Below are 20,478 nucleotides of genomic sequence, written 5' to 3' on the forward strand. Positions count from 1 at the left end.
TTGTCCCTGTTTGTGGTTCCATTGCTGGAGCTGACACCAGTACATGTTTCTCTTGCAGTTCCTCTTAGCAACAGGCTCATAGCAACAGGGACTATAGTCCACATCAAATTCAAATTCATCCATCCAATTGTTCTTGCAAGACTGTTGCATTGTTATGGTCAAATATTTTCTAAATCTGAAAAAAATACAAGACCTTAAACAAGGGAAAATTGTTGCGTATTGCGTGGTTGTGTATTGTTAACAGAGCCTATGCATTACAGTATTTCCAGTGGCATCAGCTGCGGTGCTCTGTCCTTGGGGGCGGAGAAAGGGTTCCTTACGGCATACCTGTACTGTGTGCTATGTTGTTCTGACAGACCTGTGGGGGAGTTGTTAGCAAGTTCACAAGTTCACCTGGGTGAAGGGGACAAAATCACTGTTTTATCAGTGGTCGTGCTAGCCCATGGAATGCTGCGTCTTGGAACTCTGGATGTTTAAAAATCTGCATTTCATGTACTAATTCACTTGTGTTCTGAAAAAATAAACGTTTACCATAATAGCTATGTCATCTCACAATAATAATATAATACATGTATGTAGTTCATAATTTTATAATGACACTTATCAGAACTGGGATGAAATAAACAGATTAGCGGAATGAAGTAAGCCACAAATAATTTTGTATTGTGTGTTATCATTAATCACATAAAAATGTATTAAATTTCTGGAGATTTATGTTACTGTGATGCTCTAAATCTTGATGTGGCGCAGCGCCATGGCTGACTATTACCAGCGGAAACACTGCATTATTTTTAATGTTAATTTACAATCCGACAGAAAGGAAACAGTTATAGTTATAGTTATAAAAACAGCTTGTGTCTGCTTATTGCACCTTGGGTTGAGTTAGTTATGGAAAGGAATTATTAACACTTGGCTGGGGTCAACTATTTTCATTCCTGTGCATGCCCTTAATATGTGCACTATAAATCACAGGGAAGTGCAGTGAAATACCTGTGGTACTGAGCTCCCTAGTGGCTCTGGTTGTAAAAGGCACTTGCTAAGACAGAAAACTGGGCCCAATAGTCATATGTTCAGACCTCAGCTATGTTACTGTAGTAGTTTGTAGCACTGTGACAGTGTTTACCTTGTTCTAAGTCCACCAGGGTTCCTTGGGTTATTGCTGCATTAGTTTCTCCTAACGATGTGTCAGCCTGCCACAGGATACCACTTGTTTTCACTGAAAGATATGACTCTTGTCTCGGACTGCCTCTTCTGCTAGAACTGCTAGTTTTTCATCCACACGGTTTTTTAATGTTAATTACAGTGACTGCTAAGTCCATGACATTTTCCGACAAACAACCCAAATATTACTCTCGCTTTACCTGAAGCAGATTCAAGCCAGGTCACATGGTGCGAACCGAAGGCGCCACCATTTCGGCAATTTTTCTCCCGATTGGCTCTCACTGAGCACTCGAGCCCTCCCCTCTCTGTTTGGACTGCAGGGCGGCTGTTGTTTGAGGCTCTTGACACCTCACCGTGAAACGCAGGCCAAAACCTGGCAAAGCGGCGTGCGCTAAAGTAGGAGCCCCCGATGTCTCATTCCAGTGTAGGCCCACACCCCTTGATAAAACTCACAGCCAGAAATCAGACATTACGCTTCGAATAATGGAAAATCCTCAGGACTGTACTCCCATGTGTAAAGAAAGGCAGACTGGCCTGATGCACTGATCAGTTTGTGAAAGCCCTACAGGACGTCACACGGCGATGAATAATGTCCCACCTCTACTCTGTCTGGGCGGAGAGCCATCACTGGCTCGTGAAACTATTGAGGCTGTTCAGAACACAGTGCTGATACTTGATCTTCCACTAATAACCTTCTACATATTCAACCGCACTTGCCATTAGTTTGATATGTTTGCTTGGGGCTAATTTCAGAATGACACTGCAGGATGAGGGAGCAATAAGTGTACAATATGGTTCCAGTTCAAGCAGTGGGGACTAGAAAAGGGAATTTATCATAGCTTGGGAAGGATTTAATTTAAGTTAATTTTGGTTTGGTACAGTAGACATAATTGGTTGATCAGTTAGCTACACTGAAATTGCTTAATTTTAAATGAACTGTGGGAATCTAGTAAGCTATCGAGTAAGCTAGCTTTTAATTAAAACTAAATGCAAAATAGTTCATGAAAAAAGTCATAGCTCATTTCATTGGCCAGATATAGTAAAGTATGACACAATAAACTAATATAACTGTTCACAAAAGAAGGTTTTTATATATACTATATACGTTTCCCCACTTTTTTATTCTTTTAAATTAAACCAACATACACCACAGACAGGACAGTGCTGTACTACGTGGCTTTTGACACCGAACCATTGCCTATGATTCTACAGTTTCCTGATTGTTAATTCACAGATTTACATTTTATTTTATTTTATGCAGAGCATTAACAGACAAATCTTGATTATACTACATTAAATTATCATTAAGTTCACAGTCTCTGCTTGGGATAGCTGTCACATAGTGTCTTAACCTGTATACGAGAAAAAGACGAAAACAAGGAGTATACAAAGTTTTCTATGTGGTCAAAATAAAGTACACGTTATCGTGTTAAGAGGTTGGAAGAAAATTCATATTTGAAACTTTGCTTCCAGTTTCTACAGATTAATTTTGTTCCCCATAAAACGTTCATGCCAAGGTTAATGTGAAGTGCACTCTGTGTCACCTCAGTAGCCGATGTGTCAGTGTGCAAAAACTGCAGAAGAAAAAGTTGTGAAGTGAGAGCATGCGGTTATTGTATTTATTACAGTGCTCAAGCAGTAGCCACAGTAGCATAGTAGCTGGGTGTATCATCCACAATTCATTCTTGAAGAATACATTTGTACACCTTTTCCCCTAAAATATGAAAGATTATTTAGACATTGAAATATCTTTCCTTTTAAAATGTATTTATGGAAATAAGATTACTGTCCAAATCCCAACATTGGCAGGTAGACGGAAAACACAGCTGGTTTGGGAAGAAACTGACCTGAAGCTTGCTCCTGGCTGAGTAGCTTTGTTCTGACCCCACCCTGCTGGGAAAAAAAACTCTAATTGTAGGTTCGCCGTCTCGGCGACTCCCTAGGCCAGCTGTAGTTCCCCTACACACGAGTGCACTGACAGTCCACCAGCGAGCGGCAAGGATAACTTCTGAACGTTTGGAGCGTTAGGGAATATACAAACGTGAGACATCTTTAATGTGTTTATACTTTCGCGGAATCTCGTTTTTACGTGCGTCTGTAACAACACTGTTCTTATCATACTAGCAGTATCTTGGGTGCATTCGTTGACACGCGGGTGATTTGGCTGAGTATGAACTCGTGCGTGAACTGTCTTGTGCCAAAAGTGCCAAAAAGCGTGCCGGGGATCTCCTCTCCCTAAGCTTGAAACACCTTGAATACAGGTAGGTTACGTTTCCTCTTGCTCAGTCGAGTCAGCATGAACACGTGTTATGTTTTAATATAATTTTATGCCGCTATTGATTTGTAAATTTCGTTTAATATGTTTTCATTGCCATTTCATGACGCGGCAGCATTGTGTGTTGGTTAATATTTTGTCTTACTGGTCACATCTTTTGTGGATAATAATAATAATAATAATAATAATAATAATAATAATAATAATAATAATACATTGAACTGAATTTATATGGTTGTTAAATTTTTTATTTGGAAAAGACTGGCAAATACCTTTCTGTGTATTGGACTCGGAACGCAAGTTTATTCGGAAATTTACGTGCAACATGAGCTGTTGGTTCTGGGTTTAAGCTACTGAAAGGTTTAAGTTGGCAATTGCAGGCACTACTGATGCAATGCAATTTCAACGAAGTGCGCTATTTAATTGAGTAAAATGCTACGGCATAGCGTTGGCTAAATATCGTATGGACTGTTACTTTTCTAGTTACATCACTGAGTTAGAAGTGCAGCTTCAAGAGTGAACATATAATTTAGCTAAATACTACTACTACTACTACTACTAATAATAATAACAAAACCTTATTATTACAGAATACTGATAAATCGACAGATTTTATTACTGTTCTGATGAAGATGCATCCCTGTTTTAAATATGCCATAATGTGACAGGATCTTGGTTGAGAATTGAATCAATTTCTAGGACTGATGATTAAGTTCCACGTAAGTGCTATATTATTACATAAACAGGTCCCTATCGGGAAACAGGAAAACCAGGGTTGAGTTTTTTATTTGTTATCAGATTTGTCATATAATATTCTGCAGATGTTTTAGGCCACTTGGTTGCCAATCATACCAAACTAACACTGTATGTTCTGCTTAGTTTCTTCAAAAGATTGAAGTTCTCCACCCACACTTTCATTCCTTCTCACACATTTGTGCCAGTCTCCTGTGTTAAGAGGCAGCCAAAGCCTTAATATTTGCTTAGTGAGTTCCCCTTTGTGCCTTGTTAAAATGTGAAATTATCCCTTGTTCTGTTTCTGAATAAGTCTGGTCGCATATCTACAGAAGTGTTTGTCTCAGGCTAACAGTATGGATAACACATCTCTTTGATAGACTTACTTTATGGAAACTTGCACACTTAAGGGTGTTATGGTATTTCTGAGTTTTAGCTAGAGCTCATGGGAACTGCCTCAGTCATATGCCTGCATCCCAATGGTCTGGCTCTTAAATAGTCGGTGTCAGGATTGTTCGTTACTCCACCAGAACCCAAGGTGAGGACCTTGGTGTTATTTCTAAATGGTTTTCTTAGACATCGAGCTGGCTGGCACCAGCCCAATGGCTCCTCTAAAAATGACAAGAGTAAATAAATCCTGGGGTGAATTTCTGCCATGACGATTCTGAAAACAGAGAGAAAGAAAACACATGTAATTGAACTGGCTTTTGGAACGTGATCTGATTGCAATTTTCTGATTATGACGTCTCGTCATAAGCATGTAGGACATTTCATATCACTATATGTGTTTCTGTGACCTAGCACATACAGTGAGATAATGTCTCTGCTGCCTCTAGTTCATCTCCTGCCTGCGCAGTCTGAGTTTTGTGATGTTTTCTTCACTTCTGAATGCCCCGGAGCACAATTTAACCCGCTATGACGTGCCTTCACTCCTGGTACTTTTCCTCAGTTGTTTTGATTTCAGTCTACATACACTGGCTTAATAGGGCACCACTGTTTATAATCATGCTCCTTTTTTTAGAACTGTAGACTATCCATATATGGTTGAGATTCCAGATTCCCCTGAACGAGCAGATATGTCCTCTTTAATAAGATCCGTCCTCCTTTGTGTACTGAGAGTCTGTAACACCAGTGTGTCACAGTCCCTGGTTCTAAGGCTCATTCAGCTGCTGACATGCCTGTACTGCTGGGGTGCCAATGAAGTGAACCGCTAAAGGGGACTAGCCTCATGAGCCATTCTGATATTTAGCCCAGGTGGGGCATTGCTGTTGTACTCCAGGGCTAAATTCCTTCCGTGAATCTCACGTGAACCGCACTGTATGTGCACTGTAAATATTTTTCCGAGGTGTCTCGCTGGATCCAGTGGACAATGAATCTCTCATGACAACACTAAACACTGGGCTGAAACTAGTTTTTATGATTTCATATCAAAACTTCAGTTTCTCACAAATGTGCCCTGCAGGTTGTCCCTGCTGTCAAGAAGACTGACAGAATGCTGCCCCACTTTGCACTGTCTGAATACAATGGGACACTGTCAGTAGAGACAAGGGGAACTACATGTGCAAGAAAAAAATGCAGTATTTTTCATGGCTCTGAAACGCTTTCTCAATGTCACCTCTCCCTGTACTTAATTTTTTTCCCCCAACCAATGCTGGCGTGAGTGAAATATATTCTCTTGCCCACTGACATGACAAATAAAAGAACATTTAGAGGAGGTATTACTGACTACTTAGCCTTCTTTTAATTGAGAGGTGAAGATTAAGCGGTGCACTTAAGGCAGTGTCCATTTTGTCATGCACCATTAAGGGCATCGATGGAAACTAGCAGGGCGTCTAGAGTTACCAAGGATCAAGTCAACCTCTGTTGTAGAATGTGGAAAGTTCTTTCAGTGAAGGGTCTTTTACTTTAAGGAATTTCCCTGAGCATAAGGTAGTGAACATCAGATGTTTCCTGGCATTGCTCTTGGCTTGAACTGATAGGTGATCTGCGCTCCAAAACCTTGCTCCATTAAGATAAATGAGGATTAACACATACCATTAAACAACTTTGAACAAAAAGTACAAGACAATTTTCTGAAACTAGCTTTGAATAGCAGACAGCTGTGTCCTTAATGCAGGTCCGTGTTGGCAGAATGAATCTTTGTTTTTACTTTCACTGGCTTTATTCTAAGGATTCTGGCCAAGTGACAATCGACTGCAAAAAGTTCACTTGAATTGTGACACATTCAGTAGAAGTGCCATATGGCATTTCAGTTTAAGTGATGAGTGTTTCTCAGCCCTGGTCCCAGGGGACACACTGTGTGCTGGCTTATTGCTCCTAAATATAAAGTAATGGGAGCAATTCAACAGATATTTTTGCCTTAAACACATTTTTGAGCTGCTGTCTCGGTGTTTATAATTTTTCATTCAGTGAGTCATCATATGCCCAAAACAGTTTACAAATATGTCATTATGTTAATCATTAATTTGTTTAAGGCAAAGATTGACTAAAATGAATAGAATAAAGAGTGCTACTTATATCTTTCTGCTCAGATGTCCAATCAGTTGCACACATTTACACTGTATGGAGGAAGAACTAGCCAAATTGTAGATACCTGTTGTGTGATTTACCTCAATCTGTATCAAATTATGACATCAAAAAAATGAATCTAATTTTGAGCTGAGCTAAGCAGAACTTGCTATAAAACAGTGTGCCCCCAAGACTAGAGCTTAAACATGCTGGACTGGGCCAGCTGTTGCGGGTGTCATGGCATTGCAGCATATTTTATACCAAGTGCGTAGCAATTCAGATGCAGTTCCGCACACTGACCCCGTGCTGTGCAAAGGGAATTGGCATGCAAAATGACACAGAATAGTGAATGAGAAGAGAGAAACTGGAGAGGCGGACAAAATGTTAGCTATACTATTTCAGGATTAGGAGGATGTAAAGAAATATAATTTGTCTCAGCAGGAAACATATTCAGTCTTTATATGGCATTTCAATTCAATTTGTTTGTATTAATAGCCATGCAAATAATTAAGCTCTGGTCAGACCAAAGAGGGCTGCCAGAATGATGAATAGGTTTTATTAGTGGCAAATGAGTAGAGTAACTAGAGCTTTTCCCAGCAACAAGGGAGCGATTTCATATATAAATTATGGGCTTATTGGATTTCAGTGGTTTGTATGTATTTTAAAAGTTTGTTATTAACTTACTGAAATCGCTCTCAATTGATTTTGATAGGGATTTAAGTATGTTTCATTTTGAGAGTCTTCAGCTTAAATGGATACTAATATTTGTGTATAGAAAAAATACAACATTGATCATGGCCAGTGTTGGCATTCTTTACTGGTATATATGGTGCACACTTGAATTTTTTTGTATGAATTAGCTTTTCTAGAATGTTGAGAAGTTCAATGACTAAACCCACGCAGGAATGTGTACAGTGAGCTCAGATAACAGGCCAGCTACTTGAATGCCCACCCATTTAACATGATGTCCCTCTGCCAAATCCTGAGATTACTGAACTTAAAACACAGGTCTTGTCATCTCCTCGTGATTTATGTGTATAGGGAGTACGTGCTTACTGTTACTTTTACCTTGAAGAGGATTAACCAAGAAGAAAAATGAAACATCTTCTGTCAGTTATAAATATGTTTTCCATGGCTTATGGTCTTCTATACTGTACTACAATTATATTTTTTGTTCTGTAATATTCTTTATTGCTTGCTGTTTGTCTGGTGGTAGTCTGAAACAATTGTACATTTTTTCAAGGAAACGACAGTGATGATTTATGAAGCCTAATGCTTTCATTTGGTCTGATGATGACTTTATTTTTATGTCAGTAATTCAAATAAGGACTTCAAAGTGCAATTAGATTGCAGTAAAGGACAATTCATTCACATAATAGCCAAATTGCTATTTAGTGATTTCCTTCTTTTTTAGGCCAAGCATTCTGTTCTTCAGTCCAAGAATAAGCATGCAAGATAACTAATGTTCTTGAATTAATGCCCAATATGAATATGGCTGTGTCCCAATATGAAGTCAGCTGCCTTAGAAGGCAGCATTTGAAGGCAAAATTTTCACTGTTTTCACAAGTTTACCTATTTGTCCTTCATAGACATGTCCCAAACCAAAGTCATCAAAAAATGCATCCATCTAAGTTGCCTTAGTACAAGCTGTCACCTGTAACAGTAAACACTGATCTTGTGTGGGTATGTGAATGCTCTGTGACGTCATCCTGCCTTCAAAGTGCATCCCAAATTCATTGCCTTTTCAAGTTCCTTTTTCTGTTAATGCACTACCTTCAGAGGGAACTCACTTCTGTGGATGCAGGCAGCGAGGCAGCTGCCTTCATATTGGGTGTGTTTGCTGTTTGGGTGGGACATTCGAAAATCATTATGAATGAAAGCATACATCTCTCTCCACAGATGTCACACCAACTGGAGGTTACATAGTGTGAGTTCAGTGAGACTTGTGAATTGATTCAAATGGCATGCAAAACTTACTTATGGGGGCTGTTGTATACAAGGTTACAGAAACAGCATTATTTTTGAGTCTGGGCAAGCTTATTACAAACCAGGGAGCAACAAGTTTCTGTTGTCTGCAAAAACAATTCCTCTGCGTCAAGGACTTTGATTTTGCTCCCTGCCTCAAGTAATGAGTGTTTTTGTTATGATTATTTTTAAAACCAGATTTTATCACAGAAATGTCTAAATGTGTTTAATTTTGCATTAACAAAAAACCTGTATCTTTTTCCCCATTAAATTACTTTTATGAATAGCTACAGTAGGCACACTCGTAAATGCTCTGCCTTTAAGTGTAAGTTTTCGAAGCTTTGAGATATTTGAGATTAACTACTGAGAAGAAAATTAAATAATAGAGCAAAAAATATCTTTGGTTTTGGAAACAGTTCACTTTTGCTGTATTTTCCTTTTTACTGATCACCTTGCTAAACCATGAGGCAGTTCATGTCTCTTTGGTGCAGTTCCATTTCGGTAGTCTGAGGCTATAAAATTGCACCTTCCTGTGAAAAAAAAGAATTATATAAGTGTTAAGAGAGATTGGTGTTGAATTCATAGTGTTGAATTTTCTGTCACTGAATAGATCAAACATGTCTCTTTTACATACATAAAGGCCGCGGCACATTCGTTTTGGTTTTTCAGCATGACCATAATGATTTTAACTGCTTGTGCTTCAAAGATTGCGAATCGTAACACTAAGTCAAGCGTATCGTCCCTGGACGTTCGGATGTTGCTTTACCCATTTGGCACCTGTTGAGTGATCGTTTGATCGCCCATGTTGAATTTTTCCAAACCGAGCCACTCCATTCTCATAAATGCTTCTTAGTGAGTACTCTTGACTTTTATGCAGTTTATCTTTGTTCCTGGGACCCAGGGCCCTGCATCATTAGAGCCGTGTGCCAATGTCTTCGGTGTGGCAGAGGAACTCAGACAGGGGACCGTTTGTGTGCACGTTACACAAACAGTTTGCAGTCTGCATGAGCTGCTCCCACTTGGGCATATCATAGCCTACGTCACTTCAGAGGTGGGCTGATCGGCTCACACAAACACCCATTTCACAGGCTGCCTCTTTCGGAAACACACACGGAGGGCATTTACCCATGCTTGTACTGTGCTGCTTGCTATTTGAAGAAGAAAAGAAGGCTCGCACTGTTGTTTGCCCTAAGTGAGGGCTCCTTACTCTTCTTAATGCTAAGGCCCGCATAGATTTGAGTGAATGTGGCACATTATTGCAAACTCAGCATGGAAAATTTAGGTTATGTTGCCAGTCTCTCTTTACTACTGTCCAATAAATAGTTAATGGATATAGGCCTAATTACACATCAACTGAAGTTGTGGTAATATCAAATCCAGTTGGATTTTGCAGCACAATTATTCCATAATGAGTAATCTCTTTTGAAAAAAATGAATGGAATGGAGTTTCTTCACATGATAAACAGCATGCATTTAATTTTGAGGTGAACCTAAATTACTGTGCCTTCAGTATGGAGAACATTAAGCAGTTTGAATTGGAGCCATACAGTATTACTCCACACATCAAGTCAAGTATTGTTAGGCAGAAGAATTAAGTTGCCTTTTTTGGATGGAGAATAAAAAATGTAAATTACTTGCTGCATTTTAGAGCTGATGTGAGCATTTTTCTCTGTTGCCTTTAAAGGGGGATATAAGTTGATTACGGCAAATCAGAGTAAGTCAGAAGGCATGTATAGACTAATTCTATACCCTGGGGATGTTTATACTTTGGAACATTATCTGTTGAATTTCAAAGTGTTTAATGTAGGAATAAATAAAGCATCCCCTCATTACAGTAAACAAGCTTTCTGCATTATAGCCCTATGTCTTGGACTTTTTTAGATGTATGGCGCCACTTGGATTACAGTGACATTTCCATTCCTGCCTGTATTGTGTAGACTTCATAGGCTATAAACAGAAGTGATATGATATCTGTGAGTTTATGTGGGTGGATCACAGACTGAATATCCGGTGGCAGAATGCCTTGCCTTGTTCTTGCCGTGACAAGATGTGTACAATGGCTTAGCCTGCATGCTTTCTTCATAGTTTGGAAATTCAGTGCATCTGTAGACAGAACAATGGCACGATACATGAACATATGATAAGTAGAAAAGGTATCCAATTTAAAAATTGAATTCTTTCCTTTATAAATTCCTGAAATTGTTTGTATCAATTCAGAATGGAATGTCGTATTTCAAGTGAATTTGTTTTTGTTAGACCTTGTGAGGCGAATGGCATGAGGCTTTGTCTGTTGGGATTTGTGGGAAAGATAATGGGTAATGGGATCTGTACCTTAGTGGGACGTGATCCGCAGGCCATCCCGAAACAGGGGTGGGGGGGGGGGGGGGTTAGTCGCCTTAAAAACTGCCACTGCATCCATAAGCGATACTTCCTTAAAGGGACTCTGACCCTGAAATAAAGGGTGGCCGGTGTGGCAGCATCATTGCCGTCTCCTTTTACCCACAAGTTCAATGGCGGTCAGCTGATTAACAACAGCAGAATGGGCTAAAAGAATAGTACGATGATCATTAACCGAGGGAGTCCCTTCGAAAGAGTCCCTCCACCGCTAAGGACACCGCTTAGCATGAGAAAGGGGGGAAGGGGGGGTAAAGAATGCGAGAGAAAGAGCAACAGTCGGAAAGACCTCGAATACGGCTACTTTTATTGTCAGGCTGCCCATTGTGCATGGGGGAACGGATTTAGGAATGAGCATTTTGGAAAACAAAAGGAAGCGCTCGAAGGAGTCAGCAGCTGACAAGCTTAGAATTGGAGCTTGGGGTAGGGGTTTTTTTAGGGGGGTACTGGTGGAACCTATCAAAGTGAATTGACATGCTTGGGAAGGGCCCATGGTAAACAGCTGAGTATTCGCACACTAGGGGTTCTCCAGAGCTCAGTGAGATTTTTAAACAGACCCCCCTACTCCCCACCCAACACCCCTCCTGAATGGATCTGGGCCCCTCCCTGGCTGTCATCTAACCTGGTCTTGCTCTCCCTACGCAAGGCTGAAGACTCCACTCCGCTGCAGGCTGGTGTTCACCATGGATGCAGACACGGAGGCTGGCAGGGTGACCACCCGCTCCAGACGACCCGGTCCACTCCGGTTCTGGATGCGTCTACTCGGGCTGCTTCTGCCGGCCCTTCTGGCGGACAGTGCCAAGCAGAGTGTTCCCAGGGTCACACTGGGGTACAAAGGTATGGGAGCACCTTATTCTGAGAAATCGACTGGTGTAACTTTCTTATTGAATCTTGCTGAAGGAGGCTGGATATTTGAATTACAGTTCATTTGAAAAACAGGATGGTGTCAAAGTTCTTAATTTACTAAAAGGCATGGATGAACACATGTATTCATATATATAACACAAGGCCATATATATGGTGCTGTGGTTTCAAGGCTTGGTGGTTAGTGGTCTCATTTGCAGGAATGGGCCAGATGGTGCATGTAACAGAGATGCCAGAGTGACTGTGTCCCCTGTATATGCATAGAATTACCTCACAGCCTAAACCCAACGGTGATTTATAGCCAAGGGCAAAGCTGGCTATCTTGTGTGTACATTGAACGTTTAAAATTCACACAGAAGGATTATCAACAGCTAAGGTGGTCTTTCCCCCAAAGCCTCTCAGCTGTTGATTTGATTTCTGTCACGTATCCTTCGTTTATATATATCTGATTTTGTCCAGAGCCAACGTTGACAGCCGGCTCTCCTTTCTGAGGCTGCCAATTCAAGCTCCTAGCTGTGAATTATATCAACATACGGGGCCCCAAAAGTGATTGTCTAACCACAGTTTTCATCTTTCCAGTCTTGTGGGTGACTGCTGGGGAGTGTGTGACTATCAATATTATTGCTGGAGGTCAGGAAATTTACAGAACAATGGGTCGGCCATAAAGCAATGATAGATATTATGAAATATATTCAATCCAAAAAGCAATCCTGAATGTCTCTGATAGTTTGTTCATATGCATGTGAATGATTGCGCCCTTAGGTAGTTCAGGTGGAGCAAGTGGGTTGTGCTGTATTTAATTAACTGTTTAACAGCCATAACTCCTCAGCGATGGAGCCCTCTGTGACCAAATAGGTCATTTTTCTGCATGGCATCTCAGCATCTTTGTATTTTGAATGGTGGTGATGACAGGCAGGGAAAAGGCTTCATCGCAAAAGGTAGTATTTCCTCTAGAGTTAATTAAAATGGGCAAACTAGCAACAGGTCTAACACCGTGAAATCTCTCAGTGTTTATGGAATCACAATTGTACATTTACAATATTATAAAAAAATAAACTTGCCTAACCTAGGGGACATGAATCTCTGGTCTTAATCTCAGGAACCATGTATTCTACTGTACTGAAACCTACACTATAAGGAAGACTGAATGAAAGTAATACTTTTTGAAAATATTTTCAGTGCAACATGTTTTGTTAAAATACTTAAACTGGGTCTTTAAATACTTATGCTGGGTCTCAGGAGGCTTTAATATAATTGCAGTACCATTTGAAACTATGTCATTTGCCATCTAGAGTGTCTGTGAAATATGTAGCTGCTACAGTACAAGTATTCCTAAAGTTAATATTTGATGTTTATTCAAGTGTATTTGGTTGTATCACTGTATCTTTTTTTAAAAGCAACCATTTCCCACCATTTGGAAACTGTTGATAAAAATTCAAATTAAGTCAGTTATAACTAGATAAAAAATAAGTATAGGTCATAATATGGCAGCTGTGTTCCTGTAACATATTAACAGGAAAAGAATATATGGCAGTTGTTTTGTTGCTGTCTGAACTGGGAGAGAAAAAACTGACAGAATTTAAGAATGCAAAACAAATGTGACTGTCTCCATCATTTTGCATGTTGGTGTGCACCCTTGTTTCTTAAATCCCCCCTCCCCCAAAACAAAAAAAAATGCTTTTAATGATGATTGATAGCCCAGCCAAAATGAAAAGAGAGAAACAAATAAAAGAGAAGATTCCATCAGTGCATTGTCTGGTTTTAAAGCATTCAGCGGGGCTAATGCCACAGTCTCTGTGAACCGCAGCTCTGGGTTTCAAGCCCTGACCGCTGCCTGTCTTCCAAGTCAAACTGAGATCCCACTTGAATCCTTCATCTCTGTGTCAATTCACATTTCAAAAACAGCATGCTCGCCTCAGCCAAGAATGCTGGCTGACTTAAATCTACTCTATTGAAGGGGTAAATCAGCCTCGAGAAAAACCCAGGAAATACATGCTTTCTTTACTTATTTCAATAGTTATGTTTAAATTAACTATGAGATTGTACACAACAGAGGTTAGAATTCGGCATCTTCTCACAGCCGTCACATTGCCTGAGGCCTGCCCGGCATCACGTGCAGTGTCCATAAAAGGCACACATCTAGGAACACTTATCGAATTATCCCGTGAAAAAACAGATGCTTTGTGAGATCACACTTCCAATCTTCAGTCGTTCTTCAAAGTTTCCACTGTGCAGCCATTCCCATTTAGCTCCAAGAGGTGATAGATAGCAGTTGTGATAGAGCTAGTGACTTTTGATGCCGTTCCATTGTTCTCCCTCCCCAGGCACCTAGTAGACTATTGGATGCTCAACACATTGGCTTCTAGGCTGTTTGAAGTGGCAATTTTACAGCAGGACCCAGGGAAACAGTGTCATTTTTTACAAATGCTTTCAACCTGGAGAGCAAGTCCCCTGTGGGTCTGTGGGTCAGACAGTGCGCTTTCCGGAAATAGACTCTGGACACGTGCCGTGATTGGGACAAGACAAATGGCTAGAATGCACTCATTTTTTAATGAGTATTTTGTCACCTGTCCTTTGTGTTTCTCTGTTTAAATCTGAAAATCTTTAAATGAGGGGCGGGGGGGCGGGGGGGCGGGGGGGGGGGGGGTTCTGTGTAACAACCTCCATACAAAAGTATGCACAACTTAATTATCCATCTAGAATTTACAATGCATGTAAAATCCAGTCGTCCTCCTTTCTACATCAATGATTGTGTTTTGAGAATTACCTGGTGTAAAGATGAAAAAAGATAATCCAGGTTTGTGAGCAAAACATTTGCAGACATTATTTGGGAGTTTCTTTTCCATTTAAAAAAAATGACACAGTCAACAAATATGCTACCATTAATCGTAATATTATTAAGTAGTAAAACAAGACTTTTATACAATCATCTTGGGTGACTGTGTCTCAGTGTGTAGACTGTATGCTTGAGGCAGGGAAGAGTTTGGGGTTTTCTAGAAAAGCTACATTGTTTTCATTCAGTCGCTTTCTCACCCTGTCCTTTTTTGCATTTCCAAACAGTGTAGAAAGAACTATATGCTATAGAGACATCCGCTCTACCTAATTCCTAATTAAACAGTGGAATCCCACATCCCCAGTGAAACCCATAAAAATCTCCTGTCTGTCTCTTTGATCTAAGATGAATACCCAGCTCTCCCTTCCTATCCCGATTCCCTTTTAGACAGTGGGTGGCATTTCTTTGGTATGCTATGATATAGGATAATGAAACCGACTGTTGGTTTGTTTCCCATCATGCCTTCTGTGAAGGAATTGAGTTCTGCTGCATTGGGTAATCTAACTACATTGGAAGGGTTATCATGGGTTGAGTTGTAAACTGCTCTTTTCATTCTGGGTGGCTTGGTAACAGCATTGCATTCATGTACAAACACTTACATTTGTATAGCATTTTCAGCCTACTGTAGAGTATTTTTGATTTATGCACCATGTTTATTGTAATACCAAGAAAATGCATCCTTCCAGATGTTTTTTTTTGTTTTGTTTTTTTTTGTCAGGCTACAAACTTTTGCTGTAGTGTGTTGTTTTGGTCGGACGTTTCACAATGCCAGACCCTTTCTAAAGCCACATTTGATTAGCAGAGCAATGGGTTTTTGAGCTATGATGTTCTTTCAGATTTCAACATCCTGTACTCATACTGTATGAATTATTCTTTAACATTGATCCGATTTACTGCAGAGCGTCTTCTGTAATTAAGAACAAGAGTCTTGCCTACAACTCTGAAAACAATACATCAGAACAAGACTTGCGTCACCGTAGCCTCAAAGTGTTTCTCAAAGAAAGGCAGCCTGTAGTCTCTCCTCGCAAGTGTCAACTGAGCGGCGTTATCTTGTGCAAATAAATGGAAGGATTATGTTCTCAATGGAAGTGTTAATCAGATGATGTTGAATTACTATGAAACGTAGTACCCTACAGGAGCTCTTTAGATAAAGTGTTAGCTGGAGCAGGGCTCTAGGTAGTCTTTCACAGGCTCTTTGCTCAGCCTGTTTACAATCTAGATTAGGCTAAGTCCGGTTCAGCTAATCTGTCAGTGGCGTACCGGGGAGGAACCATGGATGTGCAAATATTGATTGTGAAAAACTTGCTAAGCCCCTTGTGCCCGGAGGCCAAATCGCGCTGTCTGTCCTTTCAGCCTGTGCCTTCCTTTGTGGGGTTGCCGTGGCGATGTTTGATCCGTCCATGTTCCGGCGCTCGGTACATGGATCCACGCATAGTGCTTGGAGTTGTTCGGTCATGGCCTCTGCAGAAATCTCACAGATAGGCCAAAAGGTCTCCGTGCGGATCGCAGAGAGTAGACTGTCTGAAGGCTAGGCTAACTGCAGCTTACAGTCACAGAATTACTTTCACACTGGCTTTTTTTGTGCAAGACCTACCGAGGAAGGTTGTGCTGTGATCCAAAAGCAGGCAATTATTTCTCCAACTGGCCCAGAGTCAGAAGTTATTTCAAAAGGTTGCTACTGCAAGCCCATGAAAGCAAGTGACTGATTTGATTCTGACAAGATCTTTATTCAATAAAATGTAACTAGCTTGGTTCAAGTGTTGAATTCTTACATTGAGTAGTGACTTGTTAAGACAACACAGAACACAGAAGATATAAAAGATATTCTTAACTAAGCAGCACTTTTTGTGTGTTGCCATTATATCAGTAATTGCTTTTGGTTATGTCATAACAGTTGGATTATTGGCTTATGAGTTTGCATGAAAGTCTACTCCCAAGATGAACTTTTTTTGTTTTGTTTTACGTAAGCTAATGTCTTTGCCAATAAGAACATTAAGCCCTAATTATTTCGACCACTGACCTTTGTCAGTATGATAGGTTCACAAGTCACAAATCCTACATACAACAATTGGAAACAGATTTCTGCTGTCTCAAAACATAATGATATGATGTGCTTTACATGTGTAGTTTTAGATCAGTGACTTCAAATAATTAATGTGAGAAATCTACTGTCTATAAATGTCATGCAGGCAAAATACAAAATGTTTTTGTGAAAATTAAAAAAGATTAGTTAATTTCAGTTGATAAATGATTCATGTTTGCATGAGTGAGTTGTTAAAAAGTGATTTCTTACCAACTGTTAGACACATTATCATGCATGGGGGAAGTGTGATTTATTTAGAATAGCAGTGAGGAAAAACAATATAAAAATATTGCTGACTTAGTTAAAATTTTGATGCTTGAGGTTTTGAATTTACAGTCTACACATTCAGTTACAATATTTAAACAAGAGCCAAACAGTAATATCAAAGCAGTGAGGCTATCATTCAACTACTGCTCAATAATCAAGGTGTTGGTCATCAAGAATTAATTTAAAAGCAATTTGTGCGTTATCAGCAAACAAGAGTGAGAGGATAAGAAAGCTCTTTTTCACTTGAAGGAAACAAAACACAAAGTTGATGACAATCTGTGGTCATGCCAGTCAGGTTCAAAAATACTTAAATCAGGTTCAGTTTCAGGTTATGAGCAGAAAGATATCCCCCAAGGAGATGTGGTTTCGTCGCCAAGGAGATTTGGCCTGCTGTATAAAAGGAGACCTTGTACGGTGGATGCGTCATTTCAGAGTCTCTGGCATCAGAGCGGGGACTTTGATCGTGATAGAATCTGCACTCCTGCCTGACAGACATGTTCAGGAGCTGTGCAGGGTCACGGTTACTTTAAGTATGGTGCCGTGTGAGATGACCATTGTCTCACTGGCCAGAACTGGACTGAGTAGGAACAATGATTTCTTACACTCTGATGAGATTTTTATCAGTGGTGGTGCTGTTAGCGCTATTAATACCAAAAGTCATATATACCAACACCTGCATTGTAATTATGATGGGGGGTTGCATGTGACATTTCCCTTATCATGGAAGCCTTTTTGATAAGCCTGTTTTTTCATGGCCACACATCAGTAATCTGGTTATTAATGGTGTCTCAGAGAGTCCTTTTGGTGGAACGCCATGGATACTTTGTGTCTGTGCTTAAATGAAAAATGTACATTCCAGTGAAAAGTCAAATCCATGACAAGAGCTTGTTTTGTTCCTTAGCAGCGTGCCCTTTAAGAAGCCATCAGGGCATGACTGCTAAACCCTGCCATGATGAAAGGCATTGTTCCCAATTGAAATATTAACCATGCAAACGGGAAACAGACCATATGCAGTTATGAGTTATTGAGTGTCAGAGAGAGAGATAAAGAGAGATTGTGTGTGTGTGTGTGTGTGTGTGTACAACACAAGATTCTGTGTGTGTGTTGTGTGCCTGTATGAATATGGTGTGTGTGTGTGTATGAGAGTGTGTAGTGTGGCTGTCTGACTTATCCATGTGTGTGTGGTGTGCCTGTAAGAGTAGGTGTGTGTGTGTGTGTGTGTGTGTGTGTGTGTGCGCCTGCATGCATGCGTGTGTGTGTGAGTGTGTGTGTGTGTGTGTGTAATAGGCCTGTAAGAGTAGGTGTGTGGGTGTTTGTGTGTGTGTGCATGTGTGCGTGCATACATACGCATATGTGTGTGTGCTTGCATCGTGCCTGCGCGCGTCCGTGTGTGTGTGTGCTTGCGTGTCAAAGTAAGCTGATGAGTTGCTGTCCTCTCCCCAGAGCTGCTTCACTCAGGCACTGTGGCCCCTTTCCGTGAGGGGCTGCACTCCCACACCCTGCTGCTGGATGAGGAGAGGGGCCGCCTGCTGCTGGGGGCCAGGGACCACATCTTCATGCTGGACCTGGAGCACCTCAACAGGAGCCCAAAGAAGGTACAGTATGAGAACAGGACCCCAAGCTCGAGACTCCCCTCATATCCCTTTCTCTGCAGTATCATTTACCTACAGGCAGTTCACGGCAAGGTGGAATTACACCTCTATAGTGATAATTTCTGTAATTGAGTATCACTTTTTTGATGCTTTATTTGTTTTGAATTCCAAGTTCAAAGTTTTAGTAACTACTACTTGTAACTATAAGAACAATTGTCATTGTGTAGTCATTGTGTGTTGTCCTTTAGTTATAAAGCAGTTGTTGCCCAGACATGTAGAATTTACTCAGGAGTTAAGAGAGCAAGCAGAACACACACATGCTACAGTTAATCTTCCCACGACTCAAACGAGGCGCACAGAAAAGCCAAGACCGCCATGGTGAGTAGCCGTTTATCCTCCAGATGAAATTTAGCGACAAGCTTCAATGTGTAATTGTCACTCTCCGATGCACCATTTCTGCTGTAGAAAGCTGCTGCAGAGTCATGTAGTTACAGCAGAAAAGCAGCTTTTGCTGCAACTTTCTGAGCTGCGGTACAGTAGCAGTCATGCTGTGAGCCAAGGGTCAGGAGCCACCAGGCAGAGAACTCCAGGGCGGGAACAGTCGCACTGTGACCTGTGCGGGAGTTGCAGTCACACTGTGTGATACGCGGTAGAAGCGTTCACGCTGTGCTTTCACACCACGAAGCGCCAGACAGTTGCAAATAATGACAGCGTGGCGGTGGAGGATTTCAGCCCTCGTCTCCGTTTGAATTGGCCGGCCGCCAGTGGGACGCTGTCCAGCTCAGGCCTGGAGCGAAAACGATACATCATACAGTAAGCGCTCTCTCGCTGCCCGGCACGTGAAGAAGAAGCCGCAGCATCTATCTCTCATGGTTCCTGGCAGTCTACTCTGAGAAGCGGCTGTCTGACATAGACTGCGACACAGACTCCATTCGCAGACAGTAATGATCCCCCAGAGCGGGTTGCAGTCTGCATACAGGGCTACACATCATCGCTATCGTCGAGCTCTGGGGTCGCAGCAGCACCACGGGGGTCCCAGCAACATGATTGCCGTTTCTCCACCTCAGCGACATGCGTTTTATGATACATGTTGGCGTTTTCTGCAGGGTGTGCAGTGGATTTTCCAGCCCAGATCTGTATACGCAGCTGCGAGCTATGTCTTGGAGTGCTAGGGGTGTTTATTTGATTTCTATCACTTTGTTTTAGCTTCACTCAAGTGGTGTTTCCTCATCACCAACACCAGCACAGTCCAGATAACATTGTTTTGCACCAGATTGCTTTTTTAAATAAACATGTCAAACATCTTAAGTAAAGTGTGTGCCGTAAATTGATAAATGATTTAGCTAGGCCGATAAATGTTTGGGAAATGACTTTGCCAAATCCCTGGAAGTTCTACAGCCTGTAATGTTGCATGCGACTGTGGGGTTTTTAAGATTAACAGTTTTATTCAGGTTACCATGATGTACCACAGCTTAATAACTGCATTTATTCTAATTGTCATGGGAAGCCAACAACATCCAGTGATTTATAGCCTGGGACAACCCCGTCACCACAGGTTCCTGCAGCGCATACACGCTGGTGAATGCAGGCATTTTGAATCCATTCATTATCTGTGGTTTCTGGTCTGGCAAGTGAGACATAGAGAGTAACCTCTCATTCCTGTGCTGCTCTTTCTTTTCATTTTGTCTTTCTAACGCTCTACCGTAGTGCGCTGTGTACTTCCTCCCACTTTACCTCGTCTTTCATTCTCTCTTTCTCTCTCTCCCTCCCGATCGCTCTTTCTAGCCCAAACAAATCCCGCCCA

General features: G+C 41.1%; 1 protein-coding gene across 1 annotated transcript in view; it reads left to right on the forward strand.

The window, feature by feature from the left end:
- Nucleotides 1–3,092: 3,092 nt before the first annotated feature.
- The window catches only part of LOC118232434 (semaphorin-3D-like), a 45,790-nt gene continuing 28,404 nt past the window's right edge, over nucleotides 3,093–20,478 (forward strand). Inside the window, exons 1-3 of the mRNA XM_035427425.1 lie at nucleotides 3,093–3,422; nucleotides 11,682–11,872; nucleotides 18,526–18,677. Coding sequence (XP_035283316.1) covers nucleotides 11,719–11,872; nucleotides 18,526–18,677 — 306 coding nt within the window. The 5' untranslated portion in view covers nucleotides 3,093–3,422; nucleotides 11,682–11,718. The remainder of the gene's footprint in view (nucleotides 3,423–11,681; nucleotides 11,873–18,525; nucleotides 18,678–20,478) is intronic.

The sequence above is a fragment of the Anguilla anguilla genome, chromosome 7 (genome assembly GCF_013347855.1).
Source record: "Anguilla anguilla isolate fAngAng1 chromosome 7, fAngAng1.pri, whole genome shotgun sequence".
Lineage (NCBI taxonomy): Eukaryota > Metazoa > Chordata > Actinopteri > Anguilliformes > Anguillidae > Anguilla > Anguilla anguilla.